Source organism: Rhipicephalus sanguineus, chromosome 11, assembly GCF_013339695.2.
Source record: "Rhipicephalus sanguineus isolate Rsan-2018 chromosome 11, BIME_Rsan_1.4, whole genome shotgun sequence".
Classification (NCBI taxonomy): domain Eukaryota; kingdom Metazoa; phylum Arthropoda; class Arachnida; order Ixodida; family Ixodidae; genus Rhipicephalus; species Rhipicephalus sanguineus.
In genome coordinates this window covers 1,479,677-1,505,547 of record NC_051186.1, presented here as the reverse complement: position 1 = coordinate 1,505,547, position 25,871 = coordinate 1,479,677, and the positions used below count along the sequence as shown (strand labels likewise).

General features: G+C 48.9%; 1 protein-coding gene across 1 annotated transcript in view; it reads left to right on the top strand.

The window, feature by feature from the left end:
* Positions 1 to 246: 246 nt before the first annotated feature.
* Positions 247 to 25,871, top strand: part of LOC119374207 (putative ferric-chelate reductase 1 homolog) — a 69,161-nt gene continuing 43,536 nt past the window's right edge. The window contains exons 1-2 of the mRNA XM_049410831.1: positions 247 to 523; positions 2,045 to 2,210. Of these exons, the coding sequence (XP_049266788.1) occupies positions 247 to 523; positions 2,045 to 2,210 (443 nt within the window). The remainder of the gene's footprint in view (positions 524 to 2,044; positions 2,211 to 25,871) is intronic.

Genomic DNA, 25,871 nt, shown 5'->3' with positions numbered 1-25,871 from the left:
TGGGCAGAGAACTTGGCTGGGAATTTGTTTGTTTTTTGTTTGTTTTCTATTGTGAGATCGATTTAATCGAGGTAGACAAGGCATTAGGCCAACATAAAAAGCAAAGGAAGAAAGTTTTTTGTCGAGCTTCACAGGCGTCACCTTCGTCAGCGCAGCTGAATATCAAGACGGGGACCGCTTCGTGGTGGCTACCACTCATAGCGCTTGCTCAGACACACTGCCAGCATCGTAACCCAGAACGCTCAGATGGCCGAAGAGGTGGCCATTGCTCTGGCCACCCTCGACCCAGACTGTGACACCATCGTGAGCGACTCCCGCACGGCAATCAACAACTATATCAAAGGCCGCATATCACAGCAAGCATTACGCATCCTACACCTAGCCCTTCATTCAACAGATAACCAAATCACGCTCGTCTTGATTCCAGCACATGCCAGCGACGTTCATCCGCGCCTCACCAACCTCAACGAGGTCGCACACTCCTTAGCACGAGGCCTGGTCAACCGTGCTGGAGACAACGCAGGTTTACCCGCGGAATGCAATCGCCTCACCAGCTACAACGAAATCACAAAAGCATGTTACCTCGAAAGAAGAACGTTCGCCAGCCCTCATCACAAGGTAAACAGAGCCCAGGCAACCACCCTCCGCCTGTTACAGACAAACACGTACATGTCACTGCATCGATAGCACAAAATATACCAAGACATGTATCTCAACCACACTTGTAAGATCTGTAAGACCCAGGTCCCCTCGCTTCCACATATGCTGTGGGAATGTGAACGCCATAACCCGTCCATTAACATCGAGACCCTCTCATCGAGATGGCACGCCACCCTCTGCAGCTCCCACCTCGACGACCAGCTTTGGGCGACCCAGCAGGCCCGGGACGTGGCGGAGAGGCAAGACCTTGACGCCCCCACGTGGGAGGCCCAGCAAACCAAACTGCTGGTTTCAAGAAGAATTTATTCCTCCTCCTCGAGCCTGGTGGCACATACGTCACCGCCCCGTTAAAAAGGGGACGCTTATAGCATCCATCCATCCATCCATCCACATGAGTGCATTTCATCTTTTTATCAAACCAGTTGTGTTTGCTGTCTTCTTGTCTCTCTCCTGCTTGTCCGTATTTGTACTGCGCAGCCAGTAATGTATGAAGGAAACAGTGCCACGAATGACACTGTGTGCGCGTGCGCTGAGAACCTCGAACACAAATGGTGTGGTGGCCGGCCACATTACCCAGCCACAGCACATGCCGAGAACGTGTGCTAGGCTTCTGCCAGCTAAAATACGCAGTAAGTGCAAGAACATTTCTCAGGCGGCATGAAAGCCTAGAACTGTTAGGAGACGTGTGAGCGCCGGTGTCAATAAGAGATGTCACGGTCAGGCTACTGACAAGGACTTACGTCTTTAATTTGTGTCCGTAGGAATTTTCGAGAACACATAGCTGCATTTCATTATTGCATTTCGACCATTCTTTGTTCGTCGCCCCTCACAAGTAGTTTTCACGAGCTAACCTCCTACTTCATCGCTCTCAGAATTTTCCAGTTGGCAAAAATATTTCAGACATACAAGCAGCTTTGATTTCTTCAGCCTCGCAATCGTAATATTTGAGGATACCTTGCTGGGAGATGCTCAAAACTGAATAGGTCGTTGTATAGTACAATTAAAAATGGATAATATATTGAGGCGAAGGCGTTACGTGGCTCATGACAAGCGGCGTACGGAAATAAGGCGGTGTCCGCAGCCGGCGACAATGCATACGTTACCAAAAATATCAAGTGACCCAGGGGGCACGGGTAACCAACCGTACCCTGCCACCACCTCACGTCTCTTTGGCAAAGCTGTCGCAATGTCCTTCATTTTGCGCCGGCGAGGTAGTACACCGTTACAAGCTGGACGTGCTAACACGGACACAGCGCAAGAGAACGAGCCAACACAAGCGCAATGTCGTTGTCTTCCGCTGTGTCGGTCTTCGCACACGCACCCTTTTTCGTAATGAATACTTTCCAACCAGCTCACGTTCCTGCCATTCTTGACTCCTGGCCAGCCCTGCAAGCGCTGCTGCAGCCAGACCAAGCCGGGATCACCGTGACGCTGCTGCGCGCCAAGCTAAGCTCCATCAGAGTGCGTCGGTCCCTCCACGCCGCTGTCACGGCTGCGCACCACGGCGAAACGCCAGTCACCAAGGCGGTAGCCCTGTCCGACTACTCCAGGCAACGAATGCGGCCTTCGCTACCAACGACCCACCCTGACAAAAGGTGGCAAGCGGTAAACCACCGCCACCCATACCGACCGAAGTCTGCCCTGAAGAGACACGACTGGTGGCTGCTGCTTTGCCTGCGGACCGGCAGCGCCTGGCCTGCGGCACGCATGTACTCCACGGGTCGCTCCTCATCGCCTGCGTGCCGAAGAAACGCAGGATCACTTCAGTTACTCCTGCTGTGCTCCGGCCGATGAACAATGCGAAATGGTGCGGCGCTATTGCCTGCTCGGTCTCCCTGCGAAAACTGTGGAGGACTTCCTCTTTACCACGCGGTCCAAGATACGAGACCTGCGAGCCTTTCTGGAGTGTCTGGCTGCTGTGCACCTCACCGCCCTATAGACGAAATTCTCGGTGCTCCCGCCTGCACCGGCAAGATAATCTCTTGTCATCTACTCTATCCTCCTCGCTATCTTCACTTCTTCTTCCTCCCATCTTTACTTCCCCCTTCCCCATTCCTAAAGGCGCTGAGCCGTGCCCGCATGACGAGAGGCAGAAAATAGCGTCCTTTTAATTTCTGTTTCTTTTCTGAATTCTCATTCTCATTCTCTTTTCTCATTCTAAGTTACAAGCTGCATGCGACGAGGGGAGGGGGGTTTCTACGAAGTACATGAAGTTCTTTAGAAAAACGGCGTATAAAGCAGTCCTTGGCTTCCGCCTTTACGTGTCCCTAAGCAACTGAATAATAGACCCCTATAAACTTTTTACGCCCCTCAACACTTGTTGTCTTCAACGCAACGACAATACATAGAATACATTGCATTTCTACCATTATTCATGCATGTCCGTCCCATCTCACGCGTAGTTTTCATGAATAATCTCCTACTTTAGTGCTGTCGTGATTTTCTTATTCCCTGAAATATTTCAGACACAGAAGCAGCTTTCATTTCGGGAGCCCCACAATCATAACATTGCAGGCTACCTTGGTGTGAGATGCTCAACACTTTATAACCGATTCTTCCCCAGCCCCTTCTGTTCCCCAACGTATGCTCTACGTACGCTTGAAGTTACATCCCGAGATTTTGTATGAAACGATTATATGCTGTTATTTTTCTATCTCGCAATTTCAAATTACTTTGTTCAAATAGAACTTTATTTCTAATGCAGTGGATTTACCTGGAGGCACACGACAGAGGGAAAAGAGCAGAGTACGTATACGTTTCACCCAATTCAGCCTGACGATAGCTTTCGGAATACGTTCTAAATATTGCAACGTTTATTTTTCTAATTTTCTCTGTAAAAAAGATTGCATTCGAAAAAGTATGTTGTGATATTTCTATTTTTTCACATACTACATATATAAGAATGAAACAGAAAAATAGATAAGTTAGCAGGTAACATACATTAGAAAAAAAATCGGCAGATCCCACGCACCGTGGGAGTCGATGTTATGCGAAGCATGCGGCGGGTAGGTGACTGTGGCGTAACTTTTTTTTTACTGAGCGACACGTTACAAAATGACGCTGAGGATTTGTATAAATTTTATACGCACACATATATATGTTGAAGAGCCGCATATGTGTTATATAACCAGTTGTTTACGGTTAGGTAACGCTGCCAATAAGCTGATATGTAGTGCTTATACGTGTCCCGAGAATGCACGCACGTTTCACGAACCCGTGTGCATGTGTGCAAGACGTTCTTGACAGTTCTTGAACAAGGGCATCATCACCGTGGTCAGTGAGCACCAGCAGCTGGTCATCACTTGTTATAGGATCCGCTCGTGATTGTGGTGACGGGGGTCCATGTGTATTGAAGTATGTAGTATAGTAGAGCTCTTGGAATTCGTGGATGCCTCGGTCATTTCGTCGACAAATTGTCTGTCGACAAAGCCCGCGACTTGTCGGAACCTGAAGCCATTCTTCTCGTTGGTGAGGTACAGGCTGTCGAGGCTGGTAGGCCTGGATAGTGCTACGTAGACCAACGTCAGTGGATGGTGTTGGTCGTATTCGTAGACTACCTGGGCGTATGTGGCCTACGTAGCCTAGTCTACAAAGCGGCTGTCAATCAATCTGGCATCATCCTCGGTCAGCATGAGGCCATCGCCCCGCCTCGTAAGAAATGAAGTGGACACTGCGTCGTTCTGTTGGACGAAGTGCACTTTACGGTGCGCTGATGTGGATATCATATGTAACGTTCGTAAATGTATTCCTCCGGGGTCGAGCAATGCTTCAATATAGCTTGCTGAATCATAGGAATACAAACGTAATGTTTATTAGACTGCTTAAAAGCGGAGCCAACACTGGAACTACAGACGTTAATCTGATATGACGCCTGTATCGTAGGAGTGCACATCGCAGGAGCATCATGTAGTGTTTATTGCTTTCTTGTAAAATTAGATAGCCAGCACCACAACTACAACTGACGTTGCACCGATATTACGCCTGCGTAGGCTGTTTTTCCAAACCAGTTTATAGACCTGGCATGGCTCAGTGGTAGAATGCCTGATTGCCACGCAGAATGCTTGGGTTCGATTCCTGCTGGGATCCTAATTATTGCGATAGCAATTATATGGACAGTCTCGGCTGGATTTTGCCGTCGCCGTCGCCGCCGTCATGCACCGTATATGTATAAGTATGTATATATATATATAAAGGCCCCACAGAAAAATAACTCAGAAAAATGCTTCCGAAGCGCGGCATCGAACCAGGGACCTCTTGCTCCACAGCGAGCGGCGCTATCCACTACGCCACGAAACGCAGATCCTCCACGTAGCTAACGGCGAGCGTTATATACACACCATTTAGCGCTGGACGGACTCGGAGACAGCAGGCGATAATAAGCGTTTCTTCATTACCAGCGAGGTGGCGCTAGGAGCCTGACGGCCGCATTTAAAAGTCGTCGGCGAGCTCGCTCGCTTCTTCTTATATTTGCGCATGGGAGGAGCTTGCCCTTCCGCTGTCTGCTCGCGCGGTTTTCTCGTGGCGAGGGGTAGAGGAATGTTTCACGCTTTCACCGTGATGTCCGCGCTCATGTTACGGCGCGTACGAATGTCACTCGAGCTCAGGGACGCCGCTAAACGAACAGAAGATGAGCGCGAACTATCAAGTGTCACAGCTCGACACTTGAAGCACGCTAGTTTCCTTCGCTGCTTCGGCCGCCTTTGCAACAGAAGCGCTGTTCAAACTGAGAGTATCCATTGGCGAGCCTCACTTCGTATAGCATTAGTTCCTTGCTATCCCATTCATTGCTTCGCCCTTGCGGCGAAACTGTGACTTTTTTCATTCTTCCCATTCGTTGAGTCAACGCTGCCGATGTTGGGTTTCCTTAACGCTCTAGCATTTAAGTTACCAATGTCTGTTCTCGCTGTTCCTGGGTAGATATAAACTGTCAATCACCTGTGGCGCATACCAGTACACCGCGGCCCGTGGTAAACGGGTATGTGCCACACGTGTCTAGTGGAAAGGGTTTGACGACGTACGCCACAGGATTTTAACTTTATTCATGTCATGAGCCGGCAGTCATATTTGTCAAATCCTCTTACCCTTCCATGCAAATTTTGGTCTACACCAAGTTAAGGAGGCGATCATGAGAGCACCCAGACGAAGGCGGCTAGATAGATAGATAGATAGATAGATAGATAGATAGATAGATAGATAGATAGATAGATAGATAGATAGATAGATAGATACGTAGATAGAAACGCTCAAAGTGCCAGAGGTTCGCTAAGAAATGCTTCGCATTTAAAAGATCATTTGTATACTCGATGCACGAGGCAGAAGTAGACTCATTGGCCATGAGCGCCATTTGCCAGGAAATGTAGCTCTGTATCTAGGAGAGCAACCGACGGTTTGCTCACGCAGTTGTCAGGTTCCCGCGCCATTTTCTCGGCTCACTCATTACACGGGTACGCTCATCTTTGTGATTATGCATCAATACTGTGCTTTCGAACTGCGCATGGCAACTGCACCTTCTGACATGCTGAGCCAAGAAGCCCTCCTTGACATTGCGTACATTACGTGCGTGCTCACGCAGGCGGTCATTGAGGCACTCCCAGTCTGCCCGATGTAACACGCACCACATGATAGCGAAATTATGTGTACTGCATTCGTGTCACATGATCTCACATCTGACAAACTCGGTTTTATGTCTGACATTGCAGGAGCGTTTGGACTTTGGTTTGCGCATGTCATATAGGAAAGTTGGGAGAGCTTGTACAGTGCGGAAAAAACGACCTTCACGGCCACGCGTTGACCTACCTTTTTCGTCCGGTTTGATAGCTGATGCATGTAGGGCGGCGATTTGTCGCGTTTGCTTTTTTCATGTGATCAGCACTCTATCCACTTCTGGGCTTTCTTTTTTTTTTGAAGGTTTTTGCCACGGAAACTAGAAGCGAATCCACAGTGTATTCCTGCTTCACTAACGCTCTAGATCGAACCTGTTCCCATATGATGGACACCAGCTTCCAAAATCAAGTGGATCGACTAAAAGAAGCTGGCTACCCGGATTCGCTTCTCGTTTCTGTGGAAGAAACCTTAAGAAGGAAAAGAAAGCCCAGAAGTGAAGAGAGTGCTGATCACAGGGACAAAAGCAAACGGGACAAAGTCGCGGTGATCCTTGACATGCATCAGCTATCACGCCGGATGAAAAAGGTCGGTCAACGCGTGGGTGTGAAGGTCGTTTTTTCCGCACCTTACAAGCTCTCCCAACTTGCCAAAATGACATCTGCAAACAACAATCCCAAACGCTCTTGCATTGTCAGACATAAAACCCAGTTTGTCAGGTGTGACATGAATTCAGTATACATAATTCCGCTATGATGCGGTGCGTGTTACACCGGGCAGGATGGTGTAACACGCACCGCCTGCGTGAGCACGCACGTAATGTACGCATTGACAAGGTGGGCTTCTTGGCTCAGCATGTCAACAGGTGCGGTTGCCATGCGCAGTTCGAAACCACAGTAGTGATGTATAATCACAAAGATGAGCGTACCCGTGTAATCACTGATGCTGAGAAAATGGCGCGGCAACCTGACAACTGCGTTTGCAAACCGTCGGTTGCTCTCCTAGATAAAGAGCTACATTTCCTGGCAAATGGCGCTCATGGCCAATGAATCTACGTCTGCCTCGTGCATCGAGTGTACAAATGATCTTTTTCTATTGTATGTTATCTGCTAACGTTTCTCTTTTTCTGTTTCAATCTTATATATGTGGCATGTGAAAAAAAAATTACACCATCTCCCGCTAAAGGGGACCATGAGGCGATGCGAAGCCGGAGCACTTGCACGATCGCGTTCCGTTGGCGTTCGTTGGGCATGCTACCGACCTCGCGTCGTGGAACGCGAAGAGGGACGCTACGCGCGTCGTATCTTCCATCTAGCCTGGCCGTTAATTCTCACAGGGCGAGCGGGGAACGCGGTCGACAGGCGGGCGAGAAGGGGGCAGCGTGGGAGAGGAGAGAGAAGCGGAGGGGACGCGCATGCGCTCGAGCTCATCGCGGCGTTGCGCAGGAGAGAATTTCGGCGTGTCTAGCCCGCGTTTCAGAGGAAGAGTGGAAAGGGGGAGGGGAGAGGGGGAGGGGAGAGGGAAAGTGGAGAGGGGAAGGGGAGAGGGAAGGTGGAGAGGGGGAGGGGAGAGGGGAAGGGGAGATGGTGAGTGGAGAGGAGGTGTGTGGAGAGGGTATGCGCATGCGCAGTAAGGGTGGTCACGCCGCACACCACCACCACCACCACCACCACCACCGGATTGAGCTCCGCCTTAAGATACTTCGCATCTAAAATAAACTATCAGTTGATATTCTGCGCTTGTCCCCGTCTTCTAGTTGTCCGTGTTGTCCACGGCCCAGTATACCTCGATCATGAATCACCTACTGGCCCAATCTTCCACTTCGCTTACAGATGTGCATCGTTTTTTGAAGCAGACACTGCATGCTCGCAGTGGTCCTACAATGGAGTTGTGGTGAAAGACTAATAAGTGTTACAAAGTACGCTGTCCTGGAGCAGCATATATCATATCGTATCTTGATAATCCACTAACGCGTTCATTCTGTGATTTTACTTGGCACATCTTTCTCACTTTTATTGTCTACCATATTATATTTCCAACGCTTCATGCTAGAGCGCCGCGTCTCGTCACACGGCATTAAAATGTGTGATATGCATTACAGGGGTCGCCATGTAAGCCAAATTTTTTAATGCACAATGTAAATCTGCCGCAAGCTAATTCTTTGCCTCCTTTCTGTTCTTTTCAGTACAACAACGAAAACTCCTTCAGGTAATTATGCTCTTTCTTAACTATGAATCACCTGTTCTGCCCATTCGGCACCGAGAAAACACGCGGTGATCAGCGCTGCCGTGGAAGCCGCGGGAGTGATTTGCGTGGAGCAATATACTGCAAAGTATACTGCAGACAAGCAAAAGCGCTCAGCCAGTATAGACCTCCCACATTTGGTTGTGCTGCACCACTGTTGCGGAAGTACTGAGGGCGTAGAATGCTTGTCTCACCTTTATAGGAAATACCAAGCAAGAAAACTAGATGCGAACGTCAACCCTTTAAAAATTGGATGTTGTTTTGACGCGCTGCAACTCACAACTGTAACAAAAATCGTGTAATAATGAACTACGCAATCCCGCGTAGTTCCTCTGGCGCGTAAAATCTGCTTATAACAAAGCGATCATTAAATCCAGTTACCACTAATGCTATGCGCTGACCTTACTTCCAAGCCCTTCAAATTTTCAGTTACAATCTCGCATCCACACTCGTTCCTTATGAATAAGACCGTCTTATTAGCGAAATCTGAAGCATCTAGTTTATGACGCTCTCGCATAACGAATACAAACCAACTCGTAAAACCTTCTAGCTACTGGTGAGAATTATGAACGCAGCAGCCATTATTTGTGTTCTATGAATGCACGACCCACATGTTCGAGCTCTAAAAGTAAATTAGCAATGTTCCGAAAGATGCATGCTGACGAATAGCAATGTTGTAAACAAAGTGGTTTACAAAGCTCATTGCTTCCATACTTGCAGACACTCACGAATATCTATATATACCGGGTTTCCCTGCTAACTTGTGCCAAGGGTTGAAAAATGCAATATTAGAGGTAGGCGAGCGAAATTATTTGCATATTGCTTACACCCACCTTGCGCTCTACAGAAAATTTTTGTTTTGTAAAAAATTATTTTGGTATTTAGGCTTATTTAACTAAATTGCCAAATATTGACATAGGAATGAGATTTGCAAAGCTTGAAGGCGTCTTCAAAAACACCAATTGTATTATTTGCGATAAAGAAAGTCTCACATGTTCTATTATTTCCAAGCTGGAAAAAAATCCTGCGAAATACAAAAAGAAGCACGTGACTAGCGCGTCCACGCGCCGCGATCGTGCTGCTCTCAGCCGTGGTTTGAGCGAACGAAATCAGCTGCGGCCGCGACTCACCGGCTCTGCTGCAGCGGTAGCCCGATAAGTTGGCGGTGGTTTCTTGGCCCACGTCAGCTAGTTGGCGCGCGTGACCGTACAAGTTGCAGCGACGCGGACGTGTCGTCGATGTCTTGCTCGATCTTGATGCTGGCCACTGTTTACTGGATCAGAAGACAATATAGTGTGACACTCTAAATACAGAACACATTGATTTACAGAGAAGCTCTTATGCTCTGCGCTATGCCGCTACACTTTCGCACGAACTATCATCACCATGAATGACCTCTACCTTATGGTGCGTGAAACGCAATACCTCGGCCGGCACGCTTCCGTCGTCCTTTCTTCATCCTTTGCTTCGCTTCCGGAACATGTACGCCCAGCGCTCGCTCTGCCGCTTCGCCGATTTGTCCAGCGTCTGATGCTCGGACGAGTGAGCGAACGAGTTCAGAGAGGGAAAAATAGAGAGAAAGAAGAAAGTTCTGGCCAAAAAAAATTTCCTCACGAGGCGGGATTCGAACACGCTTCGTCAAGAAAAGGCGATCATCGTAACCACTGGGCTATCGAGGCTTTTTTTTTTTTTTTTTTTGCCTTGCGTTCAAGACTGTAATGGAAATCAAGTCGCTCAAGCCTTGTAAGAAAAGTACGAGATTACGGGTTTGAGTTAGTTCACTTGTACATAAGATAACTCGTCAATCGTTTTTTTTTTCGCCGTTATGGAAATGATTCTTTTCTGAGAAGTGCGATGCAACTAAGCTTGTGTATAGTGCTGCCGAGATTTATATTGTCGTTTTAAAGTGTGCGAGCACCAATTTAGGCGTATCTAAAGGAAGTGGTTTCATGATTCTGCTTTCTGTTAGCGCAATTTTCGTCAGAATATTTGACTCAAGCGTTACGTAAGAAACTGTATAAAGACATCGTTGATATATTACTGCCCGGACTACTGTACGGTGAACTAGAATGTGGAGGCCAAGGACAGGATGTTCTGAAACGTGTACAAGGATGCTCGTAGCGCTAGGGGTTAAAATATTTAGTTATATTACACAATGGTACTTTACCAGTAAAATATGATTAGAAGAGAGCGAATTATTCGTCTCATGGGGCACACAGTGTTTCTTATGCATTAAGCCTCAAACAAGTCAACACGCGTTGACAGACTGCTGGAGCGAGATGTCCTTTCGGAGCACATTACAGAGGAATTAAAAAAAAATGCTACCTTTAAATCCACATGGAATCCGCTTTTTCTCTGTTGGAAATGAGGAGGGCGTACTTTACGACTTTGCTATGCGCCTGGGCCTGCATAGGATCGGGCAAACCCGAATGGCATTTCACAATGCGAGTGTAGAATTGAGATCTGTGCGAAGATATTTTGGCTAATCTGTGTCATGCTTTTTTTTTCGAAGTGTTCAGTTCAGATGGATATAGCGGAGTGCGTTGTGCGGATGGAGTCATTGATGAACACGCCAAAGTTTTGATATGTAATCAGCTTACAGGTAACGGTTCATCATTGCACGATAACGTTCTACAGTTATTTCCTTGTATTTTAGTCAGTATGTGTACACCCGGCTCTGCAGTTACTCTACCAGTGCAAGACATAGCCTTGTATAGTATGGTATAGCAGGAAGGTGGGAAAGGGAAGTGAGGGTAAGGAAGAGAGATGCGAGGGTGAGGTGGAGGAAGGGAGAGAGCATTGCAAACCATAGAAAGTGAAAGAAAGAAATAAAAAGAAAGAAAACAAAAATTGAAAAAGGGAAGAAAGAGAAAGGAAGATATCAGTAGCGACAAACAGAAAGAATATATTGCCTAATGTTCTTCGTGAATGAGAACCGAATGTGGAAGAAGACAAAGAAGGTTGGACAGAGCCTCTTCTTGGCCTTATAAACCCAACGAGCCGAACAGAGCAAGGTTCTCGTCATAAGCGAGACAGTATCGGTGGAGGAGCTGGGTACAAGAACTAACGACTCACCCCATGCAGAAGACCACACCCAGTAGCCATAACAGAAGCCCTGTCCCCGTGTACACCCCAGGTCACAGAATTAGCAGCCGCAAACGAAGCTTCTCGCCAGAGATACCGGAACAGCCTACTGTGACAGTGGCTATGACGTTGTATCACGTTACCATGGAAGCTCCTACCCCGTCTACCCGACTACTCCACCGTTCAGTACCCGTTATGCCTAGTCCCTTTCGCAAAGAGCTATTTGAAGATGTGGATGACCGGCTGAGTGCGTTAGAACGTGTCGCAGTGATCAATCACTGGAATGCCGCAAAGTTCTGCAACGGGTACATATGCTTAAAAGAAGGTGCCCGAACGCGGTTCCTGAAGAAAGATGATGTCTTGACATCCTGGCGCGAGTTCGAACATCGCCTCGTGGGGACCTACCGGAGCCCCGACCACCGCGGGCGTCTTGAACGTGCACTGCAATCACACATCCGGATGCCGAATCATACCGTCACAATGTACAAGGGGATGAAAAGAAACGCGAACAGTGTGGCATATACATTATCTTGTGTTTCGTATTTCTTAAGAGGTTGTAGCCTAGATGGTAATAAAAATGGGGAGGGGCGCAACATGTAGGGAATGGCGTTTCAGCTCCACTAACGTTGCGCAGAAATGCGCAACGTTAGTTGAGCTGAAACACCTTGCCCTGCTGTTGCGCAGAAATGTACGCAGAAATTGCGCAGAAATGTGAAGCTACAGACAGTAACGTATAAGGAGAAAACGTTTACTGGTCGAGATGATTGAATCCCCTCGCACAAGCAGGAAACAAACAATATCTCGCTTGTACATTGGGTGGTGCATGTTAACAGGGGATAAAATCAGTGACAACAGCGGTACGACCGACAACGACAATTTAATGTCTGAAGAAATTTCACAGCAGCTTCTCCTGAGGAAGGCGGTGTTTAAACGCCCATTACCCCGCCCCGCCAGTCCAGGGAAGAGGATTGACCGGCGGAGATTATGCCTATTGGCGTCTTTTCCTTCTTTCTCGCTTTATTTATTTATTTATTTATTTATTTATTTATTTATTTATTTATTTATTTATTTATTTTGATTTCCATATGAAGTTTGAGCTCGTATAAAGCTTGTGTCGCATGAGCCTTATATGTCATTTTGCCTCAGTTAATATTATTGCCATCGTACATTGCCATTGGGCGTCACACCATGTCAATATCATACCGACTTGGTGGTTTAAAGACAGCCACCCATTAGAAAAGGCACACACATTACTGCGCGTATTCCCTTAAAACCACGTAGTGGGTGCATCGCAACTTCGAAAATTTTTCTCGCGCATAATTGCTCCTGGTTTAAAGCATGCTACGCATTACATAAGGCACACATCTTAGTGCGCGCATTCTGTTAAACACTTGTAGGGTTCGAAGTGCGCACTACGGGCAGGATATCGCTATCACGTTCAATTCTTAAAGGCGAAGCTTAAGCGTCCCCCAATTTTTTATTTCCACCAAGGTCAGGGCGTGATAAAAAAATTACACCATCTCCCGCTAAAGGGGACCATGAGGCTATGCGAAGCCGGAGCACTTGCACGATCACGTTACGTTGGGGTTCGTTGGGCATGCTACCGACCTCGGATCGTTATTAACGGTGTTATTAACGTTGTAGACGAAGGTGAAACGGTTAACGAAAGTCTTTATTGAGCAGCGTCTAGTACTTGAGGTGTGTACTTTGCTTTGATGAGGATGGCTTTGTGGTCGCTGAAGTGAACCGTGAGGGGATCTTGGTGCAGTGGGTGGATCTTGAAATGGGTGAAGACGTGATCAATGCATGTGCCGTGAATGGTAGTTCGCTGCCCTTCGCTTCGCAGCTTTGTCTTGAGTGGACGCAATTGGGTTGATCATGACGCGTGCTTGCGTCAGCCCATTCACTGACGGGACTGTTGCTTCCATCACGCTTCATCGGAAGCACCAATGGAATCAAGCGAGGTCAACAAAACAAGCGCTGCACTGAACGCGCGCTGCGCTCTAACCGCTTAGAAGAGGAGAGTAGCGCAGAGAGTAGCGCACGCGCCGCGAAAGCAAAAGCAGGAGAAGCGCAAGCAGGTGCTGGTAGAGAAGTGGAGAGAGTAATGCGCAACTGTCGGAGAGAGGGTAGGAGAAGAGGCGCGCATGCGTAGTGTGAGTGCGGACTACCACGGCGCGTGCGAATTACCACGCCGCCTTACATGCCCCCGAGCAAGAGATGCGTCGCTTCTAAAACAGCGCGCCGTGCTCTTCGCGTTTCTTTTCATATCCCCTGTACGTCGAGGTCATGACACAGTACTTCAAGCGAGCGGATACTGCCATGGCAGAAAAAAAAACTGCGCAACGTTATGCGTAGTACAAAGGAACAGCTGTTTGCTAATATGGTGTGGACTCCTCCCAAGAGCGCAGCCGAGTTCCTCACTGATGCCACAACGATGAATACAGTACTGCAACAGTGTTCTGCCCTATTCGACCGGCAAGTGAATACCGCATCAACTCCCCAATTTTTTGCCACCTTTGGGAGCAATAGCACCGAATAGATCTCCAAAATTGCTCGCGCTGTCGTCCGCGAAGAACTTTAGAAGCTGAACAGGGCAAGAAAACCCGATGCCGGCTCCATCACCATTGTCATCCGCGACGAGGTCCAGCAGCTGCTGCACACCTACCGTTTTCAACCGATGCCTGCCAATGCAGAACCGACTCCTGTATCCGATGGTAGTCGGCGCCGTACGTGTGCGGAAGCTTTGCGAAACTCCATCTCCCTTCCAAGCCCCGCAGTTCCTATCCAGACGATGCCGCCAGTCTCAATACAAGCAGCGCACGCTGGTTTGCAAATCGATGGTGGCCGAGCACCCACGCGGAAGTCTGATCTCTGGCGTACGTCGGACAGTACCACTGCGTGGCGGCCGGTCACACTTACTACCAATGTCCGTACCAAGAACTTGGACTGCGCAGTTTATTCATTAATTAATATTAATTGATCGGCTTTAACGTCCCAAAACAACGATATCATTACGAGAGAGGCAGCAGTGAAGAGCACTGAAAATTTCGACTCGTGGGGTTCTTTAGCTTGCGCCTAAATCTATGTCCATTGACCTCGAGCATTTTCGCGTCCATTGAAAATGCAGCCACCGCGGCAGGGATTAGATCCCGTGACCTGCGGGTCAGCATTCTAGAACCATAACCACTAGACTACCGTGGAAATTCTTCGTTAGTTGGCCTCGTCCCCAAGTCGGTCAGAGGCCAAAAGAAATCGAAGTGTATCTCAGCTCGCCCAGCAGTGTGTACCCTTCACACGACGTCAATCGCGATCACAATCTACGCGGCGACCCGCAGCATTTGGGCCACGTTTTGGGGCGACGGCAAGCGGACGCTCCCCAGGCCCCCGTCGTGGAAACTGAAGGCAGCGACCTTCGGGGAGGAGGGCAGGAGGTCGCAGGGTCTCAAAGAGCGGAAGACCTTTTTTCGTCGCTTGCACAAAACGACGAAAACATTGCATCAACGTTTGAGTGCAGTGCCAGAGAAACGCCGGCCACTACATATAAACACGGTGACCTTGTCTCGCTCGACATATCTGTGCTGATGGACGGTCTTCAGGTTACTGCCATGGGCAGAGGAGCAGATTGTTCAATTATTAGCGGAAAACTGGCAACGGATCTCAAAAAATCACACCATATAAACACATATTCGCATAGCTGGAGAACACGTTGTTACAGCGCTGGATCACTGTAATGCAATAGCGAAAATTCGAGCGACAACGTTTGTAGTCACCTGCGTCGTCCTTTAAGACTGTCCTCGTCAGCTCAATCTGGGCATGAACGCTCTTCGGGAAATCAGGAAACGGTGTGATTATAAATCTCGAAGAGCGTATGCTGACCTTCTCGGGAGAACGCGCAACAGACTGAGACGCCGATAGCTGTCGTAGACCTGCGCTGCGTGTTGCTGACAACTTCGTGACGCTGCCGCCACGAGCGACTGTTTTAGATCCGAAGTATCTTAAGGCGGAGCTCAATCCGGTGGTGGTGGTGGTGGTGGTGTGCGGCGTGACCACCCTTACTGCGCATGCGCATACCCTCTCCACACACCTCCTCTCCACTTTCCCTCCCCCTCCCCCTTTCCACTCTTCCTCTGAAACGCGGGCTAGACATGCCGAAATTCTCTCCTGCGCATTGCCGCGATGAGCTCGAGCGCATGCGCGTCCCCTCCCCTTGTCTCTCCTCTCCTACGCTGCCCCCCTCTCGCCCGCCTGTCGACCGCGTTCCCCGCTCGCCCTGTGAGAATTAACGGCCAGGCTAGATGGAATATACGACGCGCGTAGCGTCCCTCTTTTTTTTATATATAGAGAGGGAATAAACATTTTTACTTGAGCATTATTCAGGCATCGTGCAAAGACCTCTGAGATGGTGGCTCAGTGACCGAAAGAAACATACGAGTATCACTTTTGTGGCTTCAAGGTGTACACGCAGCCCGAATCCTTGCGCGCGTTGGCGACGGACGGTCACAGATACTTGTCACGAGTTTCAGCTGTGAACAGCGGCATCGTTTTCATCGAACCACCAAGAGCAATGAAGACACTGTAGCCGACGTTACGAAGTGCTTCGCATAAGAGGAAATTAATGAAGGTGACGACTTCCTTGACCGCATCGACGTTAATTCGACGCTTTCGAACGAGAGGAAGGCCGCACTTCACGATCTTCTAAAGGAATTTCAGCCTTGGTTCGCCTCTTCTTCTAATGACCGTCAAACACTCCCCAATAAGCACCTAATTATTACAGATGATGACGTTCACCCTATCTGACAGCAGCATTGCCGTGTTTTCGCTAAAGAACGGGAGACCATTCAGATAGTGGTAAAGGAGATGCTCGACGATGGAGTCTTTCATCGGTCATTCATTCATCTCTTCCACAGGTCGATGACTCACTCGGCAAGTTGATAAACGCAGTGTTCTTAGAGCGATGCTCTTTAAGTTTTCCGTTGAGCCGGGTAGCGCCAACATGAATTATCGTTGTCATGAACCGGTACGCGCTCGCTTCGTCCTCTTCACCTCCTGCTTCGCTCCCACAAAACGTGCGACGATTTGTCCAATGCGAAACGCAAAACCTATAATGGGCGAGTATGTCCCGTGACTAAAAATCACCTAACGTCACGTAGCAGTCACAAGACTGAAATCCCGTAACATCTCGTAATAACTAGTCTAGTGACTAAAATCACGTAACGTCATGAAATAACTAGACACGTGACTAGAACCACGTAACGCTTGTCACGGGACTCAAATAATGTAACATCACATAACAATTAGTCACGTGACTAAAACTCACGTAACAACACTCACGGGACTAAAAATCCCCTAACATCACTTAACTAGTCGCGTGACTAGAATCATGTACCATCACGTAAATACTCGTGTATCTTGGTACGTGAGTTTAGTCACGTGACTAAAAATCACGTATCATTTAGTGACGTGACTAAAATCATGCAACATCGTGTAATAGCTAGCCACGTGACATATCCGCGCCATAAACCACGTAACAGCTAGTCACGTGACATGTTCCCGCCAAAATGCACGTAAGAGCTACTCACATCACTAAAACCCCAACACGTAACAGACAGTCACGTGACGTGTCTAGACATGCCTACTTAGCAAAGCTTGGCATTACTAGTTAAGCTTAGCTAGGTCGAAAACTAGCTTCGCTGATGGTTCCAGCCTTGCGCCACTAGTGCACTAATGCAAGCTGCACACTTTCTTTCATCCATCGATTTAAAGAGAGGCTATTGAAAGATGGAGGTCGATGAGCGCGGTCGAGAAAAGACAGCATTTCAACTCCAGGCGGGCTGTATGGATTTTGATTTCTTCCTTCCGGTCTCTGCTCTGCTCCAGCCACTTTCCCGTGGATGATCGGACCGTTATCGCTTGATACAAGTGGCAAACCTGCTTTGTATACCTGGATGATGTGGTCATCTTCTGCGATAGCTTCGCAAACTATTTGAAGCGCCTAACAATGGTTCTAGATGCCATTCGCTCTGCTGAACCCACGATGAAAGCCCAAAAATGTCATTTCTGCTATGAATAGCCGAAAGTTCTGCAACACGTCGTGAGTGCGGATGAAGTTCAGCCTGATCCAGACAAAACTACAGCCGTCACTACCTTCCCTGCTTCCTCAGACAAAATATCAGTGCGACGTTTCCTGCGCTTGTGTGCTTATTGTGTGCTTATAATGCCAACTTCTCGAAAATACCCGAGCCCCTCACGTGACTCACGCAGTCGCCTGGACGACGACAAGATTTCCGCCTTACCTCTACGGCCGTTCATCCAAAGTGGTGACTGATCACCTCCCGCTGGGATGGCTGGCCAATCTCACAGATCTGTCTGGCCGTCTTGCTCGATGGACCTTGCGCTTGCAGGAGTTCGACATCACGATTCTGTCCAGGTCCGGGTGCAAACACGAAGATGCCGACGCGCTTTCTCAAGCACCTGTGGGGCATCCTGTAATGTACTTAGAAGATGACGATGGCTTTCTTCGAGGAGTTAGTAATTCTGACTTCATGTCAAGACAGCGAGCAGACCTAGAATTGCGCCCTGTTATCAATTCCCTATAAAGCCAAAACTCCCATGCTGTTTGGCGCATTCCTCGCGAGCTGTCCTCATTTTGTCTCAGAAGGCGCATCCGTTACAAGAAAAGCGCTCGTGGTAGCGACGAAGCCTTTCTCCTCGTTGTGCCAACTGAATTCATATGCGTGATGACATCCGCCTTACGTGCCACGATCAGCCCATATCAAGACACTTGGGCTACCCGCGGTCTGTCGCCAGAGTGTGCCAGCAGTATTACTGGGCACGACTATCGACTAGTGAACACCGCTATGTGAAAGGCTACAGCGAGTACCAGCGTCCCATGACGCCACCTGTAAAACCTGCGGGCCAACTCCAACCGATTGCACAACCGAGGACGCCGTTCGACCTCGTGCGAATGAACCTTCTTGGGCCCTTCCCTTGGTCGTCCTGTGGAAACAAATAGATCACAACTGCCACATATTACTTGACTCGTCATGCCGAGACAGAAACGTTACCCCACGGCACGGCTTCTGAAGACGAAGTTTTTCGTTACCCACACTGTCCTACGGTATGGCGCCCCATCATATGTGATCAGCAGCCTTGTACACGTTACAGAAAATGAGTAACCGATTGCAATTATTTCTTTAAAATGTAATTGATTACAGGGGTCAACTACATCCCCATAAAAATATTTGAGCGATTACAGAAATGCAGTCGATTGCTATTGCGTTACTTTCCTTCAAAATTTTATCGCCACAACACAACAACACAAGTATACTCCAACTACAACGAACATCTGTGGCTTGCATGGAACACAGAAGGCTTGAGGCTTGCGTTAAGGCGGGGAGGCCTACTGTGGCTTCTGTGATACAGTGTTACAAGCTGTTAACTTTCAATAGGAGATGTTCTTCAAAGTTGTCGCTGCTGCTGCCACGTTTCCTCGTCGGCACGTCAACTGCTACACTGAACACGGTCTCAGTGCATGCGTTGGAAGGAAGTGTGGTATTATAACGCAGGAAAAACTTGCTCACGAGCTCATAGCTGTGCGGTGGTCGGATGCTAGTATCCATGTCCTCAATGAAGCGTAGCGTTTTGCTGTTGCTGGCGATCGGCTACGGCGTTGCAGCAAAGGACAAGGAAAAGCTAAAAAAATAGTACCCCCTTCCAGTGAGACGGCGGGGCCCCACTTTGCGATCGCAGGTTTTTCGGTACGAGAACTGCCGTAGAAGACTAGTTACAACTTGATCTTGAAAGATTGCACCATCTACCTCCAAAGGGAACCATGTGGGGATGCGAAGCAGCGGCTAGATGGTTCGCTTGAGCGGGATATGATGTAATTTTTTGGGAACTGGCTAGCCAAGTTCTGAAGTTGGGGCGAAGTCCCGCGCCGTAAGCTGCATCCATTCATTCAAATCGTCGTGGAACGCGAAGAGGAACGCTACGCGCGTCGTGTCTTCCCTCTAGTCTGGCCGCAATTCTCACAGGGCGAGCGGGGAACGCGGTAGAGAGGCGCGCGAGAGGGGGGAGGCCGCGTGGAGAGGAGATGTGTGGACAGGGTTTGCGCATGCGCAGTAAGGGTGGTGGCGCCACACACCACCACCGGATTGAACTGCGCCATAAGCTGCTTCGCATATAAAAAATAAAGGAAATATTTATCGGTAATAAATTACACGGAAATCGAATTGAATTACCCAAAATGTTAGCTTCAAAAAAGTGATCGATCACATTACATTATTACAAGAAATTGTAAATAATTACAAGTAATCGATTACTTCTAACGCGCTACATACAACTCTGGCAATCAGAGACAGAGGGACGTCATTTGTTCGGCCTGGCGTGTACAATAAACATGAAAATAAAAAAAAACTGACTGATTGGTTGATGGAAGACATTTTCAAACTGAGCTGCACAAGTAACCGAAAAGCAGCAGCTTAGCATCCACAAGCGGATGGACTGACGGAAGAGAGAGGCTCAAGAAGACCAGTAAATGTATGTGGACGCACACCACAAAACCTGGGACGAGATTCGTCCGTATATCACGTTTGCGTGCAATGCGGCAACGCAGCAACAACGCAATTTCCGCCTTTCCACATTGTTTACGGACGCAATTGTGTGCGGACCTTGCTCTATGCTATGCTCCCGTGCGATAATAACGATCAACTTGCTCCTTATGCCGAGCAATACACTCAATACGCCGAACAACCTCGTCAACTGGCTCTCAGACGTGTCAGTGACCTTACGTATATATGAGGAGGAGGAAGGAAAGGAAACAATTGCAGCGAGGTCAACCAGATGTGCGTCCGGTTTGCTACCCTACACTGGGGGTATGGATGAAGGGATTAAAAGAATGAAAGATAGGGAAGAAAGCAAAGTCAGGGTACATACGCACTTGTCTATTACACGCCTACAAGCGGTCGCTTAAACCGGTCGATATTAAGAACAGTTAAGGGTATCATAGTTGAAATCAACAAGAAATGGATATGGGCCGGGCACGTAGCACGTCGGCAGGACAACCGGTAGTAATTAAGGGTAACTGACTGGATTCCAAGAGATGGCGAACGTGTAAGAGGGAGACAGAAAATTAGGTGAGTAGATGAGATTAAGAAGTTTGTAGGTATAACGTGGCAGCAGAAAGTACAGGACCGGGTTGATTGGCGGAACATGGGAGATGTCTTTGCCCTGCAGTGGGCGTAGACAGGCTGATGATGATGATGATGATGATGATGATGATGATGACGATGATTAAGAACAGTAGCAATGCTCGCGTCGCTTCGCTGGCCAACGACGCGTGGGCCACGATCCGAAGATCTCTTCGGAAAATGGTCTGTCGTCAAGCTTGTTCAGCGCATTGCGCAGAACGTTTCCTTCGTTCGCAAAACTTTCACAGAAACACAGTATATCTTCTATCGTTTCGTCACTATTGCATGAGTCGCATCTGGAAGTGCCTGCCATTCGTATGCGAAAAGAGTACGCCTTCGTGAAAGCTATTCCTAACCACTGGCAGCACAGAAAAGTTGCATCACGGCGGGATAGGTGCGACGGAACTAGCAGCTGCATTGATGGGTTTAGTTTATGTAGGCGGCGGTTACAGACACTGGGGTCACACAACCAAGTTTGCGACATTGTGTGAGCGAACGAGCGAAGGCCCCTTGCAGCGTCTGTCCGCGAGAAGGGTATTGGGGCTGTCTGGGCATCCTCGTGGGTGGACCGGGCAGCATTATCAGCGCGGTTGTTACCCACAATGCCACAATGTCCCGGCAGCCATCGGAACACAGCGCCATGTCCCTTAGACAAAGCTTGCTGAAGACATTCTCTCATTTCGTTTACTAACCGTTCGTGCACCCTTGGTCGTAATGCTGATTGCAGACTCTCGACGGATGCCTTAGTGTGAAGGATAGCAGCACGTAAGGCGGCAAACTCAGCTGCTGTTGATGTCGTCATGTGGGACACCCTGAACTGCACAGTCATTTTGCAGGCGGGAATAATAACAACACCTGTGGAGATTTGGGCTAAGACCGATCGATCAGGTGTAAATGTGCGTCCTTTGGCCATACTCCTCGTTGAGTAGTGACAATTTCGCCTTTCATAGGGCCACTGTTGAATGAACGTTCTTCTTCGTTATTCCCGAAGTTATGAGGCGTACCTGTGGTTGTTGTAGCCACCAAGGAGGCGAGAGTGGTCTTGCTGCTTCAGCAAAGCCCGACGTACGGCATTCTCAATGAGTCAAAACAATCATTGAAAACATGGCTTGCGGTCTCTGAAGTGGCAACACAGCAGTATGGTGACCGGCAACTCGGCAGAGAAGTCTAATCTCAGCTCTTAGATCGTAAGTGGTGTTGTATGCTTGAATCGGATGCTCTCTTGCGATCGTAATTGTCCCGTGAGTTGAGGTGCAGCGTGATGATCCTAAGCACGTGCGTAGTGCCTTGTCTTGCAACCTTTCGAGGGTGCGGATGTTCGTCTTGCAAGTATTTGCCAGCATCGGCAAGCTGTGACGTAAATATCCCCAAAACAGTGCTCTGTATAGCTGCATCGTGGAACGTATCGTTGTGCCCCAAGTTTTCCCGCAGAGGAACCGGATTATGTGAACGATAGAAATTAGTCTTATATTCAGGTAAGCGCTGTCGGCGTTCCACGAAAGGTCCCTGTCCACATTCACACCTAGGAAGCGATGGTTCTTCTGGTATGAGACATTTTGGCCGTTGACAACAGGATATGGCGTCATGACCTTGCGTGTTAACGCGACCAACGTGCATTTCTCGGTAGAGACAGAAACCCTGTTTGCGGAGACATGAGCAGGCTAACATGGCAGCCTGCTGGGCTCTTGCGGACACTTGGGATGGGTCACAGCCGAAGACCAAAGGCAAATATTGTCAGCATATATTGATATGTGAGCAGTGCTTGTCAAAAGCTCATGAAGGGCGACGTTAAAAAGAATAAACAAACGGCGGCTCAATACCCCACCCTGTGGGACGCCACGGGAAGTATAGTGGTCGGAAGTGGCACCATCTTCTGTCTGTACAAAGAAGGTCCTTCTCGTCAAATAATCACGGATCCACTGAAAAATCCGACCGCCAATTCTGACAGCGTCCAGCGACTCGAAGATCGCGTTATGTTACGTTGTCGTACGCCCCTTTCACATCGAGAAATAGCGCAAGTGATATGCCCTTGGGGCATTTTAGATGCGAAGCAGCTTTTGCGCTGGGCTTTGTCCGTAGTTCCATTGGCGACCGTCCGCTTTTTAAAACCTACCATAGCCATCTGTAACATGGTAAGCGCGCGCTCGTGCCAAGGGGAAGTCTTCTTCGTCTTGTTCCTCGACCACCTTGATGATGATACGTGCAGAGCACTTTAGGGGCCCGGGCTGCCGGATGCTGTCCTAGCTTAGCGTAACGCAGACAAAACCACGTGTGGTGGCACACGCTAGCGCGTTCGGGCCTGTGTAAGGGGCTGGTTAAGACGCTGTCGACTCTCCCGCTTACACTCTCTCAGCAATCACGTGTTGGCGTCGAGGAACGAGATTCTGCAGACACGCGATGAACCCGCGAGGCATGCTCCAACAATAGTTCGGGACGAATAACAGTACCATCATCTACAGCGAATTAATGGTGTGCTCCACATGCAAGGACGCGTTAATATCGGGCAAGGTGCCCGTGATGAATGGAACTTTAAGTCAACCCTTGCGCTCCTTCGCATCCCCACATGGTTCCCTTTAGTGGGAGATGGTGAGATTTTTTGTTGCTGGACAAAGGTTGTGAGGCCAATTACGTTGTAAACGGATGACCTGCCTCTACGAAAGCCCGTCAAGCAGTTTGGGTACACATTGCAGCGCTCGAGATACCATTCTAGGCGTAGAAGTATCATCCTTTCCATTACTTTCCCTACGCAACTTGCCAGGGCAATAGGGCGAAATGATGTCAAATGGAATGGTGAGGTTCTTGGTTTGAGTAGTGGTACAAGCCAACTTATCTTCCGTTGCTGAGGAACAATGCCCACATGCCATGAATGGTTGTAATAACTCAACGCCGTTCTCGACGTCCAATACCGGAAACAAATGGATCGTCGTAGCTACCGACTACCTCACCCGCTACGCCGAGACAAGGGCCCTGCCCAGAGGCAGTGCCACCGAGGTAGCGAAGTTCTTCCTTGAGAACATCGTCTTGCGTCACGGTGCCCCAGAGGTCCTCATCACCGACAGAGGCACGGCGTTTACTGCTGCCTTAACTCATACTGAGATAGAGCCAAACAAGCCCCCGCCGGACCACAGCGTACCACTCACAGACAAATGGCCTCACCGAGCGGCTAAACAAGACCATCGCCGACATGCTGGCCATGTATGTCGACGTCGAACACAAGACGTGGGATGCCATCCTTCCGTATGTGACCTTCGCATACAACACGGCCGTCCAAGAAACGACGCAGATTACGCCGTACAAGTTGGTCTACGGAAGGAGCCCGGCGACGACGCTCGACGCCATGCTACCCAACGTCACCGACGAAGAAAATCTCGACGCCGCCGCTTACTTACAACGTGCCGAAGAAGCTCGACAGCTCGCCCGCCTGCGCATCAAGACCCAGCAGCACACCCACAGCCGTCGCTACAATCTTCGACGACGCTTCGTGGAATATCAGCCCGGCGACCGTCTTCGGGTCTGGACGCCGATACGCCGACGTGGGCTTAGCGAAAAACTCCTTCGGCGATACTTAGGGCCATACAAGGTTCTTCGACGCCTCGGCGCTCTTGACTACGAGGTCATCCCGGACGGCATTACCAACTCCCAGCGACGCCGCGCACGGCCTGAAGTCGTCCATGTCGTGCGGCTTAAGCCGTTTTTTGCGCGTTAGCGAACCTGGGGACTAATATTTCATTTGTTATTGTAATTTATTTGTGTATGCACTTCCTGTTTTCTCTTCTATGTTCTTTCACAAGCATCGGGACGATGCTTTTTGAGAGGGGGGCAATGCCACGCCCACTTCTTATCTTGTTTTGATGTATTCCGGTTTGACCGGCAGGGACGGTTATCAACGCTCGACGCTGTCCGCGAAGCAGTGTTCGAGAAGCTTCGCGATTTAGTAGATCATTTTGTTAAGATTGCGCCCCGCACGCGAATGTTCCAGCTTTGTCGAGAGATAACGCCGCCACCAGCGATGTTGCTGGAAAGTTCGATAGTGCCTTTAGAATAGCCGACGCGCTTGACCGCTTGTCAGTTGATCGACGGTCGACGCTCTGTTCGCCGCTATCAGTGTATAGCTGTAGTTTGACTTTGTTTCCCGGCTACAAGTTCGGCCAAATAAAGCGTTTCATCTCTGACGTGCTGACTGCTGCCTTATCAATACGGTTATCACGGTTAGGGACGGTTATCAACGCTCGACGCTGTCCGCGAAGCTTCTCGAACACTGCTTCGCGGACAGCGTCGGGCGTTGATAACTGTCCCTGCCGGTCAAACCCGAAAACATCAAAACAAGACAAGAAGTGGGCGTGGCAATATAGCTGAGCTAGTTGGTAGGTATTCATGTTAAGAAGACATGACATGAAAACACGGACGCAAGAGAAAAGTCGACAGAGTGAACAGCTATCTCTCACGTAGAGCACTACTCGTACTTGATTGATAGGTATGGCCTCTTACGTGGGAATGCGCAGATAAATATTTGTGTCTACCTTCGGTTTCGCCGCTGTGTGATTTTTCAGTTGTTAGCGGCGTTTCTGGTGCCGCGGCGGTCCCATTTCGATGGAGGCGAAATGGTAGAGGCCCGTGTACTTAGATTTAGGTGCACGTTAAAGAACACCAGATAGTCGAAATTTCCGGAGCCCTCCACTACGGCATCTCTCATAATCATATCGTGGTTTTGGGACGTAAAACCCCAGATATTATTATATATTAGCGGCGTTTCTGGTGTCTTCATTACTCTCCTGTGTCCGTGTTTGCACGCCCTGTTTTTATAAAGGTCCCCTAACAGCCTCTGAAAATACAACAAAAAACAAAGACAACGAGCGCGTTATTATATCTTGGCGTTTCTTGTCTTTTGGTGCACTTCGTGATGCCAGAACAGTCATTCACGTGACATCATCAGGGTACATACTCTCGACTGGTCCATATACGAGAAATAACAGTTGTGAGTTGTCTCCCATACGGCTTTGCTATGCAGCCGCCCACCCGCTCTTGCTTATCTCGCATGACTATCGTGCGCGATTAACTGATTTTGCTCCATTTTGTGCGTTTGCGACCGCG